The following is an 18,691-nucleotide window of genomic DNA, read 5'->3' on the forward strand; positions in this document are numbered from 1 at the left end:
AGTCATAGTGATGCATGCTGGGGCACATATGAGTATCAACAAGTTTTCGTCGAAAACAATCTTGGCAATCTTGTAAAGCGTATTAAACCAGACTGGAAGCTTCATAATTTCTGTTTGAAACAGTCGTAATGTTACGGAAAGCAATATTTTCTCTCTGACCCTTCGCCTTCGGATACATCCAAATTTCATTTGAACACGAACAATAACACTAAGAGCTTCATTCGGATGCGTGTATTAACAAATACTTCGGGCGAAAGATTGAATTCGCCCGTTTTTACATTCGGATGGGGGTTTCAACCTCAGAAATCGTAAAGTTATCAAGTTCAAATTTTGACCAGATTTTCATTTTCTTGTAGCTCAACTATATTGTCGTGTAGCGTGTGAATCGTCGTTGACTTTGCATTGGGATCAAGTTCGTTGACTCTGGATCGCGCTGAAATTTAAATCGCAGTTTTCGGTTTGGTTTTATTTCGGCCCCGGAACGATTAGGCCTATTAGCATCCTCGTACATCCTCGCAAAGTATTGTCACAAAGTGAATTGAATTGAATTGGTTGGGCCTTCATGTGGCATAGAACTGGCATTTGTCTTTCTTTGTGGTCGCATGGAAGGTACATCTTCAAACTTTCCGTATCAATACAAGATTCGAATTAACATCGCACGTACCCGATTTTATATTGCTGCATTTGCGGGTTTGAATCACGGCCCTTTCGCCGGTCGAATTTTCATCTCTGTATACCTCATCGCCATCTTAACACCGCGCTCTTGATCGTACCACAACATCCACCCGAACACGCGGTTTAAATTCGCAGCGTAGCAGCCGTTGTACCACCAGCCTCCCTCGCGGTTCCCGGCGCAATTTCTGTCGGAGTTGTCGTGGTCCGCGTCTCTCGTCGAGAACTGCTGGCGGTTGGAAGACCATTTCGGCGCTGAAGGTTTCGAGAAGGAATCTGTCGCGTTTCCGGAGTAACCGGACACGCGCAGTCTGTAATTTCCCGATCCGGAGCCGACGTGAAACGATCTGTACCGTGCGGTTAAGTACGTCCCGTTTCTTTCGATCATGTTGATTTCCAATTCGTACCTTATCGATTGTGTCAGCTGGTGCAGTTTTTCCAAACCTAGCCAAAATTCGGCGTGTTTATTACCGAATCCGTTTACGTAATCGGCCCAATCTCTGTCGAAAGACACAATGCCGTCTGTCCGCCTTTGGAATACAGTCCATTCGCTCACTGCTCTTTTCACTTTAGTCTTCCTAGGCCGTTTATTCCGAAATAGTTTGAATGCCCTTTGCAGTTCTTCTCTGATTATTTGCCTTACGAGCGTGGCGTTAAAGTCTTTGGAAAGCAACGCGGTGCTATCGGATTTCAAGTTTCTTGCCAGCCTGTTTTCTGCGTGAATTTCGTTGCAATGTTGGCAGACCAAATCGTTGAAAGTCGGCGGAGTGTTGTGGGCACTGATGCTTGAGATTACCAAAGCAAATAACACGAATGAAACTTCCATTTCTGAAACACGCACTAACTGTACAGTACACAGCTGAAGCAAGATTGTACTGTTTGAGGACATTGTATGATGTTCGTGTCTTTATATCCATACTTTCTTTTTAATTCGTGCGTTAATATGCCTCATTATGTTTTTTGGTAATATTTCTTCTTCATAGATAGTGGTCGATGGTGAACTTTGGACGCCTGTCGATGCGATGCTGTAATCTAGGTACGTGCAGTGAGATAAACATATCGATTTGTACGCGTAAAGCTCTTTTGTGGTCGTGGATGTCGCGGTCTTGTTAGTCAGGGCCGGTGTCACGCTGTGACTCGGTGAGACGTGGGGCTGGCGAAAAGTACTACGCGCGCATTTCTGAATTTTTGAATGGAAAAATAAAGAATGCCGTCTGTTCTGTAATCGATATCGAGTGACAGTCTTTATGAAACTCTGTTGTGACGTAATAAGGATTTATCTCGGGAACAATACTCCATGATATTAGTAATTGATGACGTAGTGTTTGACTGAATTAGTCTCCGTATCATAAACAAAACACTTACGTGGGGTGACCATTGACCGCCAATTCGATTTTCCAATGAGCTGGTCGGTATTCGGGGTAGAGTTGGTCAGAAACGGAGTACTTTTTCGGAGCACTAGACTGGCTACCTCTACTTCTACTTGAGCAGCAACGCTGACTGCGCTGGCCACCTCTGATTCGAATTGCCCGTTTTTCGTCTTGGAGGACAACTTCCCAAAAGTTTGAAATAGACAGATTCATAATTGGGTTGGATGGCCATTCCGCCGATTCTATACATTGAAATGATCCGGTTCTGTAACCGAAATACCCGACTCGAATCAGTGACTTACAAATTTCGAGTAACCAAAATGCTTAACCTTAGTCGTTTGATAGTGGTATTTACGGCTGGTATTCCATAGACTAGCCAACGATGTAATCTGAAGTATGCAGACTAAATACAGATTGCGACGAACATAATGCGTGATAATCACCCTGGTAACGATTGTCAATCCGATTATGTTCAGTTAACGCAACCAGATACTGAAATAATGGGTAGGTAAGTGTGTTAAGGCGCTAAAAGTGGTTTCCGCCGTGACTTCCGCCATTTGATGGTGACAATAATATTTAATCAGGTACGTGGAATAGAACCATGCGTGATGCGACCTTAACATCCGCCACTTAGCATATGCGACTAAGGTTGTATGATTGGGGCATTGGAATCTGAATCGAGCACTGAAACCTCAATTATTCGTGTCGCAACAAACCAGAATGGCTGCGCACGTTGGTTAGAGTGACACATCTGTGGAGTCGTGATCAACCCACATCATTTTTACAAAGCGCAATGAACTATGCAACCCCGGGTGTCAAACAAGCGGTAGAAGTATTAAGTAGGAGTGTAGGATGTAAAGTGCGAAAGTATCACCGTCAACGACCCTAAGTTGACCCAAGTATGGCAAATTTAAAAGACAAGTTTAAATTGTTTACATTTTTCCGCTTGAGTGATCTCAAAATTAGGGAATTTTTGAACGGTCATATATATTTTGTTCTAGTTGACCGAATATGATGAAATTTATTTTCCTGAAATCATAAAATGAAGTTTTGTAAGCATGTCGTACCAATTTTCATGAAATTCCGAGATAGTGGGTGACATGGCCTGGATCAACTGACATGGAATGACTCAGGCATCGTCGAAAGAAGTCTAATCTTCTGTGGACCTGGTATTATATTATTTGTGGCTGAATCAACGGTACATGTTTGAAATTCTCGCATGTTCCGTACTGGTATGACGTCGTAATAAGCCAGGGTCGGGCAACTTCTCCAGGCGGCGGGCCGGATATCGGTAAATGACGTACTTGGCGGGCCGGATTCCTAGTAATCGTGTATTTATCCACCTATACAATTTTACCTATGCCTATGCAATATTTTATACACCTATGAAATCGTATATAATGTGAATTTTAAGTTGAAACATGACTTTAGTACCGTATTATACTTCAATGAGATCTGTACTCGATCAAAGTTGTCGACAAGTTATTTGAACTCCAGTTGCATGTCGGACGTAGAAACCCTTGGTACAGACTGCACGTGAGCATTAGTTAAATTGGAACGCAGCTTTGTCTATTCATTTGCATGGTCGACAATTTTTGCTCGCAAATGTAAGTAGACACGAACAGAACAAGTAGTTTCATGGCCAACTTTCTCCAGCCACATTATCTTGTAAGACCGGGAAATCTCTGCGGGCCGCTTAAAATATCTTCGCGGGCCGTATGTTGCCAGTCCCTGTGATAAGCGATACTCTGATTCTCAACTCGAGTCGAAGCCTATAATACTCGATTCATAATCGAATCACCCAGGTACTCGATATTGTCAAGTCCTATATGCGACAAGTCGGTAAGATTAGGGATAAGGTTGGGTTAGGATTCGTTTTATAGGTTTAGAATGACACATGCGAAAGTTTCGTTATACTGTCGTTTTTCAATGGCGCACGATCAAAAGTTGGCTGCGATTTAGACGAATAAATGAAGTCTAGGCCTGGAGATGGCGTCTGGAACTGTAACATCTCGGATACTATTCATGGTGATGAATGAAGCGGCGCGCAACCTTGCTGATAGCGATCGTTGTGGATCGAAACACGTATTCGGGCGATAACGTCTCAAGTGTAGAATCTAATAATTCTCGTCCAAATAAATACGCGGAAGTTACTGACGTATTGACGTGTGCCGCTGTAAAATCAGGACATCGGAATATAAAATTCAAGTTGCGCCACCTGGCACACGACTCGGTATTACAACTGGAGAGCGGAGATGGGATGTATAGTCGGTAAATCATATATGCTTGGCTCATTGTTTATAAATAAACACGATGGCGTACATAACACCCACCTAAATTATCGGCACGGATCTTATACGAAGTATCTAACATGTTGCCAGCCCTTATCCGTTGCAACGGAATACCGATTAGGAATGGGCGCAATGATTCGAGTGGGGTGGTGAGAGATTATTTTGTTTCGAGTTCTGAAATTATACTCTTTTACCGCTAATAGTTTATAAAGCAATGAGAAATCGTAGTTTCGATGCCATTACCCACTGTGAAAGCCACAACATACCAAACATGTAGCCTAGTAGAGAGTCACGCGCGGTGATGGAAATGACGTGTCTGCAGAGTCGCAATTAACATACGGTATTGTCACATAGTGCAATAAAATAGGTCGAGAAAATACTAAATTAACTTCAATGTGATGTAGAATTACAATTATTTTCTTCGTGGTCGCATAGAAGTTTCATATTTGAACTTCCCGCGTCTTTCATCCACGAGTGACATCATTATGAGTGGTAGGCTACTCGAATATTCGACAGAATCGACTCTCTCAGATACTCGATATTGCCCAGCCTTAATACGATGTTACTGGCCGTAAACGCTATGCAATAGCGGGCGGCTTTCAATCTGTATTACCCGATAGTGCTTATGTCAGTTGAAAAGTTGAGCAATAAGCATTAATGAGCAAATTGAGCAATGAGCATATTCATTGTCCAAATTACTTTGGAAATAATTATGATTTCCGGATGATTGATGAATAGTAGCTTTCATAGCTAGTGCAGTACGTGGGTGTTTCTGCAGTGTGTCTAACTTACTGGTATTTCGCACGTTTTTCAACGACCCGGAAACTCGGTTGGAGCGGGACGCACTCTTGCTTGATCTACAATTGCAAATTTTGGGCCCGACTCCTCAACCCGTTGAAACACTGGCCTCATTGTGACCCCAAAAAGTCGCATCTCGACCAGGTTCATCAATTGTTCACTCACTCATCAGAAAGTGAGCTGCCGAGCTAATTTCGAAAATTGTAGTCTGTTCTGAGTCGGACACATTCAATACTTGTTCCGCCTGTAGTGCCATCGAGTCCCTCCCCTTCCGATTAAAAAAATAAAAGTAAATAATAAAAAAATATGCTCTTTCGTTTTACCGCACATACTACAAATCATGGATTTCGACATACTAATACTAATTACAATACTGCATTTAATTGTAAAGCGCTGCCAATAACAACCACGATTAGAGTTATAAGATAGCACAGATACTGACAAGATGAATCGATTTCGCGCGGAGTGACGACAGCAATTAAAAGGGCCATTTCTACCCCATTAAAACAACAACAGTACGCACTACGCATGTCGCTTAACAGCAAATCGCAAGTGAAGTTAATCAGTGCAGCGTTCCGAAGTGCGCACTCCAAAGACAATTACTATTTCTTATTGGCGTATATAAGTGTTCGCAGAAGGCATCACGCGATTTACATGCCGCCGGGTCTCATTAGCGGCGTAGTGGACGATTATATCCAGTATGTTAAACGGGTGGACCCAAGATTGCCTTTGTTTCTACAGCACATCGGCGGTATATAGTCACCCTTCTTTGGGGATAATCCTTACTGACGCGAAAGGTAGTTAAGCCTGCTCCCGTACAGTAAGAGATACTATACGCGACCGAATGGACCGGCCCGCAGCCGAAATAATCGAATTCGTTCGGTTCGAACCTAATCGAATACAAGCTTTGGACTATGTCGTGGTGGGACGGGCGGAGTCCCCGCAGGAGTCAGTTTTGGGGAGGTTACTGTCCGGCGGGCGCGCGCATGCGCGGAAGTACTTTGCCGACGTGGAGAGGTTGCAAGATAACTTCGTCTTCGTCCCGGCTTTTGTTGTTTTTCTTTGCTTTGCGTTGTCGTACTTCAAGGGCGTGCTGGAGGGCGTGTCCCGAAACGGAAAATGTCAGAAGTAAGATATGCTGTAATGATTTGCGGTGGTAACGTTGATAAAGGGCGTGGAGATGGATTTTTTGCGTATCTAACTATATGTAATGTATCTAGAATGGAGTGATGGTTAGCAGCCAATCCGTCACTTGTTGAATGTAACATTTTTGGAAATGAAATAACTGTTATCAATCGGTATGAAAGCGATGCATCAATATTGTATCAATGAATTCGACAATGAATTTTTTTCACTGAGCATGAATTGTGGAATACGGCTCCAGGTGAATTCGGTATGTAGAATTCGTGACACCGCACTTGGTATGTATGTAGTGATGTGTTCGGGTTAGGGTTAGGGACGGAGTAAGAGCATAGAAACATTTCACAAATTCGATTACCGGCTTTCATTCTTACTTGACAATTAGAATTACCGGTATCTAGTTTTCCAAATCTGCATTGACCGTAGATATTCCACAGTGACATATTGATGTTTGATAGGGCGGAATTGATGGCTTCAGCAGTCTTCTGTGAACTGGTACGTGCGGAGTCTCGTGTATGTTTAAATTGTTCCTTGCTCAATGTTCATTTTCAGTGTTGACCCGTTATTGAATCCGAATAAATTCACGAAACCACCGTACCGTTTAGGACGGAGCATGGACCGGATCCGGATTGGATATCTGACGGACTTTTTCATTTTTAACCAGAGCCGGATCAGTACTTTTTCTGATACGGCCGGAGGCGGATCGGGGTCGGACCAGAGAATTGAAAAACAGGATCGTAGTCGGACAAGAGAATTTGTCGATCCGCTCCGGACTAATCTCTAGTATAGTTGCGTCACACTTGACGCGTTAGGCGGTCAATTACGCGCATTGTTTATGACAGTTGTCCGACTACGGTACTCTATTTGAAATCCGTTATTATGCATGACATCATTTATGACTTCAGGATCATGTCATCGTGTTAGCGTGACATGATCGCGTCGATTGCCGAGTGCCAACCACGCCAGTTATTTTATAGCATTTAGTAGTGGATGGCACATCGGAAATGTTGTGGAAGTTCCGGCAGTGTGCTGTGTCGTGATTTCCATCGACAATCCGAAGTTGGTCACCAAACCGTATCAAATACCCTCTCGAATGTCACATCACCCAGCATTTAGACGTAGGAAGCATGTCAGGAATCCATATTGAGATCGAATATTTCAGACTGACCTTTTCCCTGGTTGGCGGTTGAGCTTTATCTTAATGAGAATCAAACACGGTTTGACGGCAAAGTTGCCGGCCACGACGGGCGATCCCTACTAAACTTAATTAAATGAATCTGCATTCTCGGCGGATGTGTCGAGATTTCTTGTGATTGTGTTTAATATTGGAGACTATTATTTATAAATTACTCTTGCTACCACTATTCAAACACATTGTGCTGACACGCCTTGATGGTCTTGATCTTACAAAACCGTCAAGATACGTTGTAGGCGTGATTCATAATAAAACTCCATGCGTCCGGCGTGCAGTAGAGATAGGAAATTCAGCATTGTTTCGAATTTGAACTTGTGATGTTAGCCAAGTCGCTGTGCGATTTTAATTAAGCTTGGAATTTCTACTGATTTTTAGTTGTCAATTAGACTTCAAACGAATTAGAGTCGGTAACAGGGTTGGACTTGTATTTGGTTGTAACGTGGAGATATTTCAAGGTTAGGATTCGGAAATGTTAAATCCGCCCGCCGGCGTTGGCCGTTAATATCTTAACACTAGGGCTGGGCAAAATCGAGTATCTGAGTGATTCGATTCTGAATCACGTAAAATGCTTCGAGTCGAGTCGAGTATTCGAGTATCACTCATTATGGCGTCACAGCAGAATGTACTATGTCAAAGTTCAAATATGCCCCTTTTATGCTAACACGAAGAACATAATGCCTGTTATCCGTCACATTAACGATACTTCGGTATTTTTTCGTCCATACCGATTTCATTACACTTCTTGACAATGTTGTGGGATGATCGTGACTTCGGAAATGTGTTATTTCCAGTAACGTTCGTACCTTTGTACTATGTCTCTTATGCTACGATACGGCCAATCAAGGTTTCAAGGCTTCAAAAGTGGAAAATAGTATCAAACCAATAATTTTCGTTAGCAAATTAACTTTCAGTTGCGAGGAGCGTATAATTTCAGTACTCGAAAAAATCGTCTTCTACTACTCGACTCGAATCATTAAAATTAATACTCGATTCAGATTCGAGTACTCGAATCATTGTGCCCAGCCCTACTTAACACCTCACATTCTCAAGCCTGCTATGTAATCCTTGTTGATCATTCACTTATCACGCCATTGAGAGTCATCCGCGTGCCCAGGGTGTTAGCGCGATTTGGTTAGCAGACCGCCGGAAATTGCGAATTGCTAATGGTACCGCGTCTCGTGTCGCTAATGTTCAATGCCGGCGCTTGCGATTGTTGTGCACTTTCGGCTGCCCACGAAGTCCCGTGTAGCTTCATTTTCAGGCCCTCTATTTGTGACGTGGACCTACTTACTCTCTCCAAGTGTTGCATTCACACTTTACCTAAAAATACACGCTTGCTTTTAATGCCCTTTAGCACAGTCTTATCGAAAAGATCCAGCACTCATGGTATGCATGTGCTCATACCGTGTGTATCTATATAATGAGTCGGTGTAAATGCAGCGAAAACAGCAAGGACAAAAAATAGACTACGTCCATTGAGCTGAAGGGGTGCTCATGCTGTTGATCAGGTCTCCCACTCTCGGAAACTTAGGTTTGGAAGATTTGTAGAGTGTGGCGTCACGGCGCGAAATCCGATGCACTCAATTCATGGCTATATTGACGAACTAATGATATTACTTAGCCACCCGTCACTATTTTTCTCGCCAAGCCATCGTCGGCATTCTTTTGTTGTGTAGCAAGGGTGTGAGAGTTATTTCCGCCACCCACCCCCTCACACGATTGGAAGCAACTCACTAACGCAATAACGAATCGAAAGGTCACCACATTTGAACACTCAGCATGATTACTCACACCAAGTAATTTGTCATTGCTTACCCTCTCGCAAGGCGCGTAATTACAATGATAACACTAACTATGTTATACAACATACTGCCGACGAGGGGGAAAGATAACCGTCAGTACGTAGAGTCACGTCTGTTGGTCACAAATGTCGGGTGATAACATTGCTTTGAAATAATGGAATGAAAGGGAAACGATAATTTTAAACTGTGATCGTGTTTTAAATGCGGTTGTATGAGGTTTTGATCTGTTAGGATTTCATCTTGATTGTGGCGATGTATAGGATGCGTGATAACTAGCTGGTAGATATCAATCGCATTATTCTTATCCTGCTGTGTTTATGGTTAATTCAGAGTGCATGCACCCTTCAGATGTGTAAAATTGCTTATGGTGTCAAAATACTTGATATATGTTATGGTAAATTCGGCGATTCATTCGTCGGTTATATACTTCTTTTGTTGATATCATAAGAGGGATTTACAATCGCCGACGGCTATATTTAAGACGATTTCATGACCTCACCTGTTGTTGGGTTTAATGATTATGTCGATTTGATTTATGGAAGCTGTTTTACTGAAGTTTTCTTTTGTTTCAGGTCAATTCAAATGCGGCTTTACACTCTGACGAAGCGGCAGTTTGCGATGGTCTTCGTGGTGTTCTTTTCATCGTTTCTTCTCACTGTTCTGATCGGACTGGCAGGTACTGCACAATCGTAACTAACGAGTTATTCGGCACTTATAAATACTATGTGGGGCACTCGACTTAGATGGCAAATTCGCTGACTGCCACCTTGACGTGAGATGTGGCCATGAAGCGCGTTCGTAAATGAATTGGCTTACGAGCAGAAGGGTAGTAACACGCAAAAGAAACTGCGTAGTTCTGGCGTCGAGCACTGCGTATGATGAAATGGTGTGTTGGATATGACAACAATAATTGGTGAATGAATCAAAATTCGAATCATTAATAGAATGCGCCCAAAAGCACACATCTTATAAGCCACCACTACTGTATTTGTTTTATAGCTGGTTCGTGGTACAGAACTTGAAGATAGCTTTCAATACAACATCCATTGTAGCAAAATATTTATTCAACTCGAAGAATTTTCGGGTGGCTCTTTTCAAGTTTTTTGTAAAAGTCAGAGGCAGGCACAATAGTCATCAATGGTACTCAAGTAGAAGTTGAAATAACGTCACAAATTTTTATTCAGTACAGGTATAAATATGGATGTTAAAAGTAGGCTAGTTCATAAAGTAGACATGGTCAAGGTATCGTTCCTTTAGTAGTCTTTCGAAGGTGCAAGATGCATCTAATGCAAAATGGATAATTCCACTACAAATTATGAAATGTGCGAAAATATATTCAGTTACCGTAATACAGCGGCTATTCCGCCCGCTCGTTATGAGGATTTCACTCGTAATTGTAATGGGAACATCCCGAAACTAATTTCCACTTTACAAAATCTGAAGCTTAAAAGTAAGTAGTAATTGTTTGGTGGAATTGGCGTATTAAAAAAAATAGAACAGCTGACTACAAGCACTCTGAAAGATTAAAACTACTTCGTCATGGACCATCTCAGGTAAAAGTGTACGTGAATCTACAGGACCACAGACAAAATTGTATTAATATGGAGCTATCAATTGAATTGCAAGTCATATTGGACAAGGCCAGGCGTACCCAACCTTTTATACAACGCGGCTCCCTTTGAAAATTTTAAAAACTAAACGCCACCCGCTTATCATGTTAAAACCTTTAAAAAAATCAGAAAAACATCGTATATACAGTTATCGTGTATACAGTTATAGTGGATTGGACATAGGTTATAGACCAGGGGTTCACAGCCATTTGTTGGCTGTGGCCCATTTTACGGTTTGAAAATGTTCTGTGGCCCACCTCTTTTCAAGTCATAGTGCATTTCAATGTGTGGGAGGCTAATCGCCGCCGATATGGCTATTTCTCTATAGTATACGTATTTTTCTTTTATTACTGTTAAGTGTTCATATTTAAATGTCGATTCGAGGGAACATGAAATCGCGCTGACGAAAAATTTCAAGGTAAATAAATCCCCAACAGACACCCAACGAAATAATTATTTGCAACTCAGAGCTCTTCCAATTGAGGGTTAGGGGTGCGAAAGTTACGGCCCTGCAATATCGTGTAACTCTTGCGTGCCTCCTCTGTTCCACTCAACTCGCGAAACCCATAATGATCCAATCTCTGCATTCACTGTGTGATTGGGGGCTCAATTCCACTCTGGGGGGGAATACTAAACCCATTCTGGGCCCGCTTCAAACAATTCTTTGATGAATGGGATACTACAGAGAAGTGGGGATTTTTTTTTGAATATGCTATTATTACAATGTAGGCCTACCTAGTATATGTCTTGTACCTTTTGAAGTCGCGATGTAATAATATCAAATCCAATGATACCACCAATTCGTGTGACTCTTACATTATGTACAGTGATTTCAAGGCCGGAGATTTGTAGACCGACGCCAAAGATTAATGTGCTGTGCCTACTTCTCAATCCATTATGACCCAGCCGGAATACTTGGATATTTCAGCATTAACTTTCAGTTATTATATCATCGAAATTATTTTCGATGCTGTTGGCCGGAGGTTGTCATTGCTGGGGGTACAAAAGCCGATATATCCCCACCCATTTCGACTTGTACATTCGTGACTCTATACGTACCACCAAGTCCCATCAGAGTTGGATAAAAAGCTTTATGTAGCATACGTATAATTCAATAACATCAATATATATTTTTTAACATATGAACAAAAGAAAAATGCAACTAAACTTTCACGAATTCTACAATTTTCCAAACAGCTCTGTGGCCCACCCAAATTACTCCTGTGGCCCACTAGTGGGCCATGGCCCACCCTTTGAGAACCCCTGTTATAGACAGAGGGTAAATTTAAAAGAATTAGCATTTTTCAAAATTTTTCATGGCCTCTGAAAAAGGCTCGTGGGGCCCCCTAGGTTGTCATGGCCGACATGTTGGGACTAGGCGTTACAAATTTCGTTTGTGACATCACACTATTGGTATCATATTATATGGTAATTGCTGTAAATGTTGGATCCGTCTCAGATTATAAATTTTCCAGTATGCCGTTTGTACCGGTAATGTTGCGGTGGTGGTGGCTTATCTCAGAAATGAAATCCAACTCCGCGGTTCATGCATACATGTAAATTTGTGCTTTTCAGGTCCGAAAATTATAAACACGTCTACTGTCAACAACACTGCCGAAGTACATGATATAGTGAGTGTCGTTTGCTTACTGTTTATATCTCCATGGTCACATGTCGCATACCTCTGGAATTCTTTGCTTCGAAGAAACAGCTCATTAATGAATCAACCTGTAACGCTTGGAACAACTTTACGTTGATTTGGTTTTGATATTTATAACCATGACAGACAGTGATATGTATCGGAGATTAGCATGGATTTGGATTGAAAAGAGGATTTGACGATTTTGGTTAAATTTGGATCAACTTCAGGTTTTTCATTTCATCGAAACTGCCTTTGCATCTCTGGACAATGGATTTCTAACCATTTTGAGTTTTTCTCCGAGCTATGTGTCATCAGAGTTTGGTCATGATACGCAATTGATTCTAGATTTATACTTAAAACTGCTAATTCGCCTTATCTCATCTCTGATACACATTATGGAACGGAGCATAGTTTGGGATCTCACTTTCAAGCTTTGTAATACTGCGATTTCTGATTTCATATTGGATCTATTACTGCAGAAACTATAAATAAGGATGTGTCATGATCAAGAAATTTTAGGATTTTGTCAACCTGATAAGGTATTTATTCTGTACAGAGATTTAAATATTGAAAACGACCTTTTGCTCAAGCTGGTACCGTAGATATCTTTGAATATCACTAAATAGTGATACTAAAAACTATCTCAGTTGTGTTTTTTTATAAATTCTTTTATGTCATTTCCTTTTTCTAGGTTTTAAAACATAACTTTTCATTTTCAAGCTTCGAATGCAAATAATATCCACAGATACTATCTTCCACTCTCATTTGCGCAGACAAGTATGCATTTTTGATTCACAAATCAGTTGTGAATACCTCATGGATGTGTTTATTGATGGTTGCCAGCGTGCGAATAAGCAGTTATTTCGTCCTGCGTTAATATTGTGTCTCAAGAGATTATAATGGATAAACTGGGCTATATTGCCAGGCTCTGTGTTATGTATAAATATGGAAAATCGTTTGCATTTATTTACCATTAAATCGATAAATGACTTGAATGAATATCTCGTGATATCTATAATTGATGATGGTGGTTTTGTCATAAAATGTTATTGACTGCAAAGCCTATGTGGCTGACTTCAGTAGAATATTTATTTAAAATCCTCATGCTGGCATATATATGTTGAGTTCTGCTAACACTCGCAATTCTAGGCCATGTCAATATCTGCGTATTCACTAATTTGAGGGAAGGCAAGTCGTTTCTGAAATTTTCAATTTATTTTTAAGATCTTCTCTGATGACATTCGTGGATACGAATCGGAATTAATTCTGCGCCAGTAGACTATCTGTCTTGTCTGTGCGAGACATAAACTATTCCATAATTCATAATGAAAACCAAGAAAACTTATCCTTTCAAGACAAACGTGGGGTGACACTTTCTCTCTAATCGGTGCGTCTTATTCCTAGGAACGGGAAAATTGACTTTTCTGATTTATAAATTATTTTCTATCACGACAAATATTATATTAAAATATAGTTTTCTACTCTGAAGGTAGGAGAAATGAAATGTCATCCTGCACTGGGCGATCTTAAATGCCAACTTCAAGGATTACTCAGTAGTAATATCCCCACTTTGTTAAGTGCCACAAGTTATTTGAAACAGCCTTGATTCATGATTCTCTTGTATTTTAGACTGACCCGTTCAGACTGGAGTCGCCCGTCTTGTCAACTTTCAACCAGCAGTTGTGGCTGCTCGCCGACGTGAAGGTCAATCATTCTCCAGGTAAAAGTTGATGCCATATCATTTCTTGCATGGGTGCTCAACTGCTCACAGGAGATAGGAATTGAGCATGGATTTTGATTTTGACTCGAAAGAGATGGATTTGAAGACTTAGCCAGATTGAACTTTCAATCATTTTCAATTTCCATGTGACTATTGAATGAATTTCAGTCATTCACAGATTTGGACGACAGCCACTGTGGCTTAGCGATTACATGTATGATCTCGCAGGCCGCCACTAAGAGCCCGGCCTGCGGCTAGCAAGTCCAAAGGTTGCTGGCAGGACGGGAATCCGGCTTAAAATTTCAGCACAAATCATTATGCATTGTGCAATCCACTAAGCACTTATCCGTTGCGGGTGTGACAACCCCACAATTGGGAGAAGCAGAAAGGGTCCTCATTACCGGATTTGGAGTTGGAAATAATACGGAATGAATCCTCTATTTTTACATGGACAAGAATAAATCTGCTCACGTCTGCCCCCTCATGTAGGCCTACCATCTCGTCTCTGCCCACCCTGCTACAAATAGGTCTCTCACACTAGAGATTAACGGATTTAATATTTTCAAATCCAAATCTTGTTTAAAAACATTTGAGATTCGATGCCAAGTCCATATCCGAACTTAAATCCAGCTTTAAAGTAATCACTACGGCGATTTTTTTTACCTAAACAAGGAAGATTTAGACCTAAAAATCAAAATTTTGACATTTTTTTACCTTAAAAGACCTAATTTTATCAAAATTTTGCCCTAGCGAAGGTAGATTAAGTGTTTTCGCATATAATGTTAGAATTGTACTACTTCTCTTCATTTTTGGGTTGAAACTGTCTGTCCTTATGAAGTAGTTTGGCCTGAAAAAACTTTTTTTGACTTGAAAACTGACAAATTTTTATATGAAAAAACTTTATTCTAACGAAACCTGGACCTATGAAGAGTTCCAGTTGTTACATCACGCATAATGGTAGAAATAGTTAAAATCTGTTGTAGTACAACGAAAGATACTTTCCTACATTTCTCGGGTAGCAAGTGTCTGTCACTGTCTGTCATTACTAATTAGCTTGTCAAGAATGGAGAAATAATGTTACACAGCAGCAGTTGTTAGCTGGCAACACTGAAGTCGTGCGTAATTATGATTCACAATGAGAAGACAATGATCCGTCTACGGGAGGCCTATAAAGTAGACTACAAGCCGAGAAATGTCAAATGATAAGTTCTACGACAGTGAAAATGTCTACGATACAAACGAAATGCAGGTTGCAAAGTAATTTTGACAATTTTTTGACTCAACACTACAATTTTGACAGAATTTGTTGAAAAGAATCGCCCTAGTAATCACTAATCCCATACTAATCTGGCATGAATCTTCATGTCGCCTTTTTCAAATGCTATTCCAAAGCCGAGCTCATCCAAATCTGCAGCATACACCCCGGTTACTCAATAACCTCTACTGTAGTGTACTTCAATATCACCGATTGCATTATTACTTCGTAAATTCAGATACGCATATGACCCGGCCGTTCACGTTGGGCGTTCACATCTTCTACGTGGACGTCGACGCCTCGGGTCACTACGGTATCCGCACGCATAACCGCTCCAGAGTGCTGTCCTGCGACGGGATGAACTGCGACCCGATAGTCGTGCTGCATCTTGGCTACTTGCAATACAAGAAGCTCCAGGTTGAAGTCGTGTTTTACGAGCTGAGTGATTTGAAAGAAAAATTCGGCGATGTCTCGTTTGAGGTATTTACCTGTACTTTTTAGATCAGTTTCTCATTTGAATGTGAGACTGTAATCTTTGTTAGCTTTGGTGCGCAATTATAAGAACTTCACATCTAACCTGACAGTTTAAATTCGTTCTATGTCAATCTTGAAATGCCTCTCGTTTTTGCAAAACGAGACAGAAATTGAGAAAAAATTTGCCGTAATATTGTCATGGCTGAAATGTATTTGCTCACGAAATCAGTAAAACACATTGGCGACAGAGTTCGTTTACTTTGAGCTAGAATAATTTCAAATTTACAATTTTTTGAACCCCAAGTCAGGAGTTCTTAAAACTGGTGTCTGCGGACTAGTTTTAGGGGGGTCCGTGAATGGACAGCGTTGAAATACAATCATCAGGTATCTACAAAACCAGATTATCGTTAATTGGAATTGGATTACCTTGTCTAGTCATAAGTTGGCTGAATTTAGTCTAAATCGTGATTGGGCCACAAAGTAAAGACCTTTTTATCGGCTTCTGAAATTTTGAGGGTACACAGCAAGACTTTAAGGGGTTCAATGTGAAAAAAGTTTAGGAACCCCTTTCCTGGAAGGTACCGTATTCACCCTATTAAAGGTAAAAGCTACGATATTAAACTGAAGAATGAGCAAATAATTGTAGGCAATATTTGATATTAATTTTTAGAGGATTTCAAAAAGGAGTGGTTCTGATTCCCTTGCCCTACTCCAGATTGGCCGATGAGCTTGAAAGGTTGATGCTGAAACGAGTCATAGCTAATTTGATTGACAAATGACAATACTCACAATACTCATTAGCCTAAATCGGGATTGGGCCACTAAGTAAAGACCTTTTTTTCGGCTTTTGAATTTTTCGGGTGTACACGCAAAGTTCCTCAAGACTTTTACAGGTTCAATGACAAAAAAGTTTAAGAAACCTTGCCCTAAGTGACTGGAAGGTACCATATTCACCCTATTACAGGTAAAAACTACGATTGAATTGATAAAGGAGCAATTAATCGTAGCCAATATTTGATATAAATGTTAGGGTTTTCAAAATGGAGTGGATTCTGATTCCCTTGCCCTACTCCAGGTAGGCCGATGAGCTTCTTGTAGGGTTGATGCTGAAATGGGTGACAGCTCATTTGATTGACTTATGACAATATCATATATTTGAGTGACATTTGAAGTTCAGGCAGGGTTGTAACCAAGTCACAAGGCACCGAGTCACATATCAATCTCACTTTATAGTTTTGACTCGAGTCATTTTCAATTCACCACCAAGTCAAGTCCGAGTCCAAGTCAGCGAAAAGAGGGTCGAGTCCGAGTCACAGTATTATGACTCAAGTCGAGTCCAAGTCATTGTGTTGACTGCTCAGTTTCTTGTAAAAGTCATGTTAAAATCCCACTTTTATGACTCTATTTGGTGGTATCGAATGGTTCGATGTTATAATACACCAATTTTCCTCACTTTCAGCAGTTTCTGGTAGCATTTTCAAGTACCAACGGTACCAACAGACGAAATCCCAGTAGTGTGTTGGCTTTGGAATTACAATGAACTGTCGATCTTGACCGTCTGAGTCTCGAGTGAATGACTTGGCTCGAGTCATGCGCAATGACTCGAGTCCAAGTCGAGTCAATACACAGATTGACTCGAGTCGAGTCATTTCCATATTTTGAAAAATGACTCGAGTCAAGTCGAGTCATTAGAAAATCATTACTCGAGTCGGACTCGAGTCATTACAACCCTGAGTTCAGGTGGGACCAAGTTCGTTCTATCACTCAACAGATTAGTCACTGGAACTATAAAAACGCATCTTTCGTTGTTTCACTCAAAAATACTATTCTGTCCCTCAAGATTTTAGTCGCATAAATGATTAAAAGAACTCAAATGAGCCGTTGATCAGTTAATGCACATCCGACCCACATGGTTGATATTGCGAGTTGTGACCCTCGTATCCTGCGAACTAGCTAATGATATTTCCATTAATCAATGTAGTTTTTGGGCTGGCAATGTCTAGTGCCACAATTACCCCTGCTCTACCCCTTAATGTCCGGTATAGTTGTCAATGCTCACTCTGCTATTGTTCCACTGCAGTTCAAGACGTACAATCCCATATTCACACAAGTCGAGATCTGGTTCCGGTTCGTATTCCTCGTACTTTCCTTTATCGTCACAGTAAGTACTTCTCTTGAGTCTGGTTTAAGCGGCTTCTAAGCGATTGCTTGCAATACGTTTCAGTGCATGTTTGTACATTTGCTGCGGCTGTTTCACATGAGAGATTGGACGATCGAACAGAAATGGATCGCCCTTCTGCTTCCGCTGCTGTTGCTTTACAACGGTAAGTTTGGCCTTCGAATGTTTTTAAGATGTCGGCAGGGAATGGTGCTTTGTAATCCTGTGAGCCGGACATCTTTAGATGGAATTGAGTGCGTCATTCACTTCATGGTTCCCAGATCATTTGATTTTATTTTGAAATTGAAATCCTGTCCTAGATTTGAGGTCCAGAAACAAATCCAAAATTTATTCTCAACTATCCAAGTTCATATCCCGTACTAACTCGGAATCGTTTTGGAAGTCACTGGAGGATCCAATATTTAGAAGTCAATGTTTTGGGTATCATTGGAATTTTAGGCATGGAACTTTCAAACCACCGTAAGTTCAGTAATCGGTAAAAATTCGTCAGTCTGGAAGTGTATATCGTATGTGCTGTAATCCAGTGCGGTTGTGTTACCTGTG

The 18,691-nt window shown here is 41.0% G+C and overlaps 2 protein-coding genes across 5 annotated transcripts in view; one reads left to right on the top strand and one right to left on the bottom strand.

Annotated features, from left to right (window-relative positions):
• The window catches only part of LOC145458102 (transmembrane protein 181-like), a 45,969-nt gene that overhangs the window by 20,321 nt on the left and 6,957 nt on the right, over nucleotides 1-18,691 (top strand). For 2 of the 4 annotated variants that reach the window (XM_080336442.1, XM_080336424.1), the window contains exons 1-7: nucleotides 2,063-6,259; nucleotides 9,841-9,944; nucleotides 12,454-12,509; nucleotides 14,150-14,240; nucleotides 15,734-15,975; nucleotides 18,050-18,130; nucleotides 18,194-18,293. In XM_080336442.1, the coding sequence (XP_080192568.1) occupies nucleotides 5,976-6,259; nucleotides 9,841-9,944; nucleotides 12,454-12,509; nucleotides 14,150-14,240; nucleotides 15,734-15,975; nucleotides 18,050-18,130; nucleotides 18,194-18,293 (958 nt within the window). In that variant the 5' untranslated portion in view covers nucleotides 2,063-5,975. Of the gene's footprint in view, nucleotides 1-2,062; nucleotides 6,260-9,840; nucleotides 9,945-12,453; nucleotides 12,510-14,149; nucleotides 14,241-15,733; nucleotides 15,976-18,049; nucleotides 18,131-18,193; nucleotides 18,294-18,691 lie in introns of those variants that run through there. The other 2 variants (XM_080336433.1, XM_080336449.1) reach the window with 1 other exon arrangement.
• Nucleotides 217-1,576, bottom strand: LOC145458248 (fibrinogen-like protein 1). Its single transcript, XM_080336580.1, has 2 exons — nucleotides 665-1,576; nucleotides 217-433 (listed from the first exon to the last, which is right to left on the bottom strand). Exon 1 carries the CDS (start codon nucleotides 1,559-1,561, stop codon nucleotides 698-700), a length of 864 nt encoding a protein of 287 aa, XP_080192706.1. The 5' UTR covers nucleotides 1,562-1,576; the 3' UTR covers nucleotides 217-433; nucleotides 665-697.

The sequence above is a fragment of the Botryllus schlosseri genome, chromosome 2 (assembly GCF_051294905.1).
Source record: "Botryllus schlosseri isolate E-star chromosome 2, Bs_hap1, whole genome shotgun sequence".
Lineage (NCBI taxonomy): Eukaryota > Metazoa > Chordata > Ascidiacea > Stolidobranchia > Styelidae > Botryllus > Botryllus schlosseri.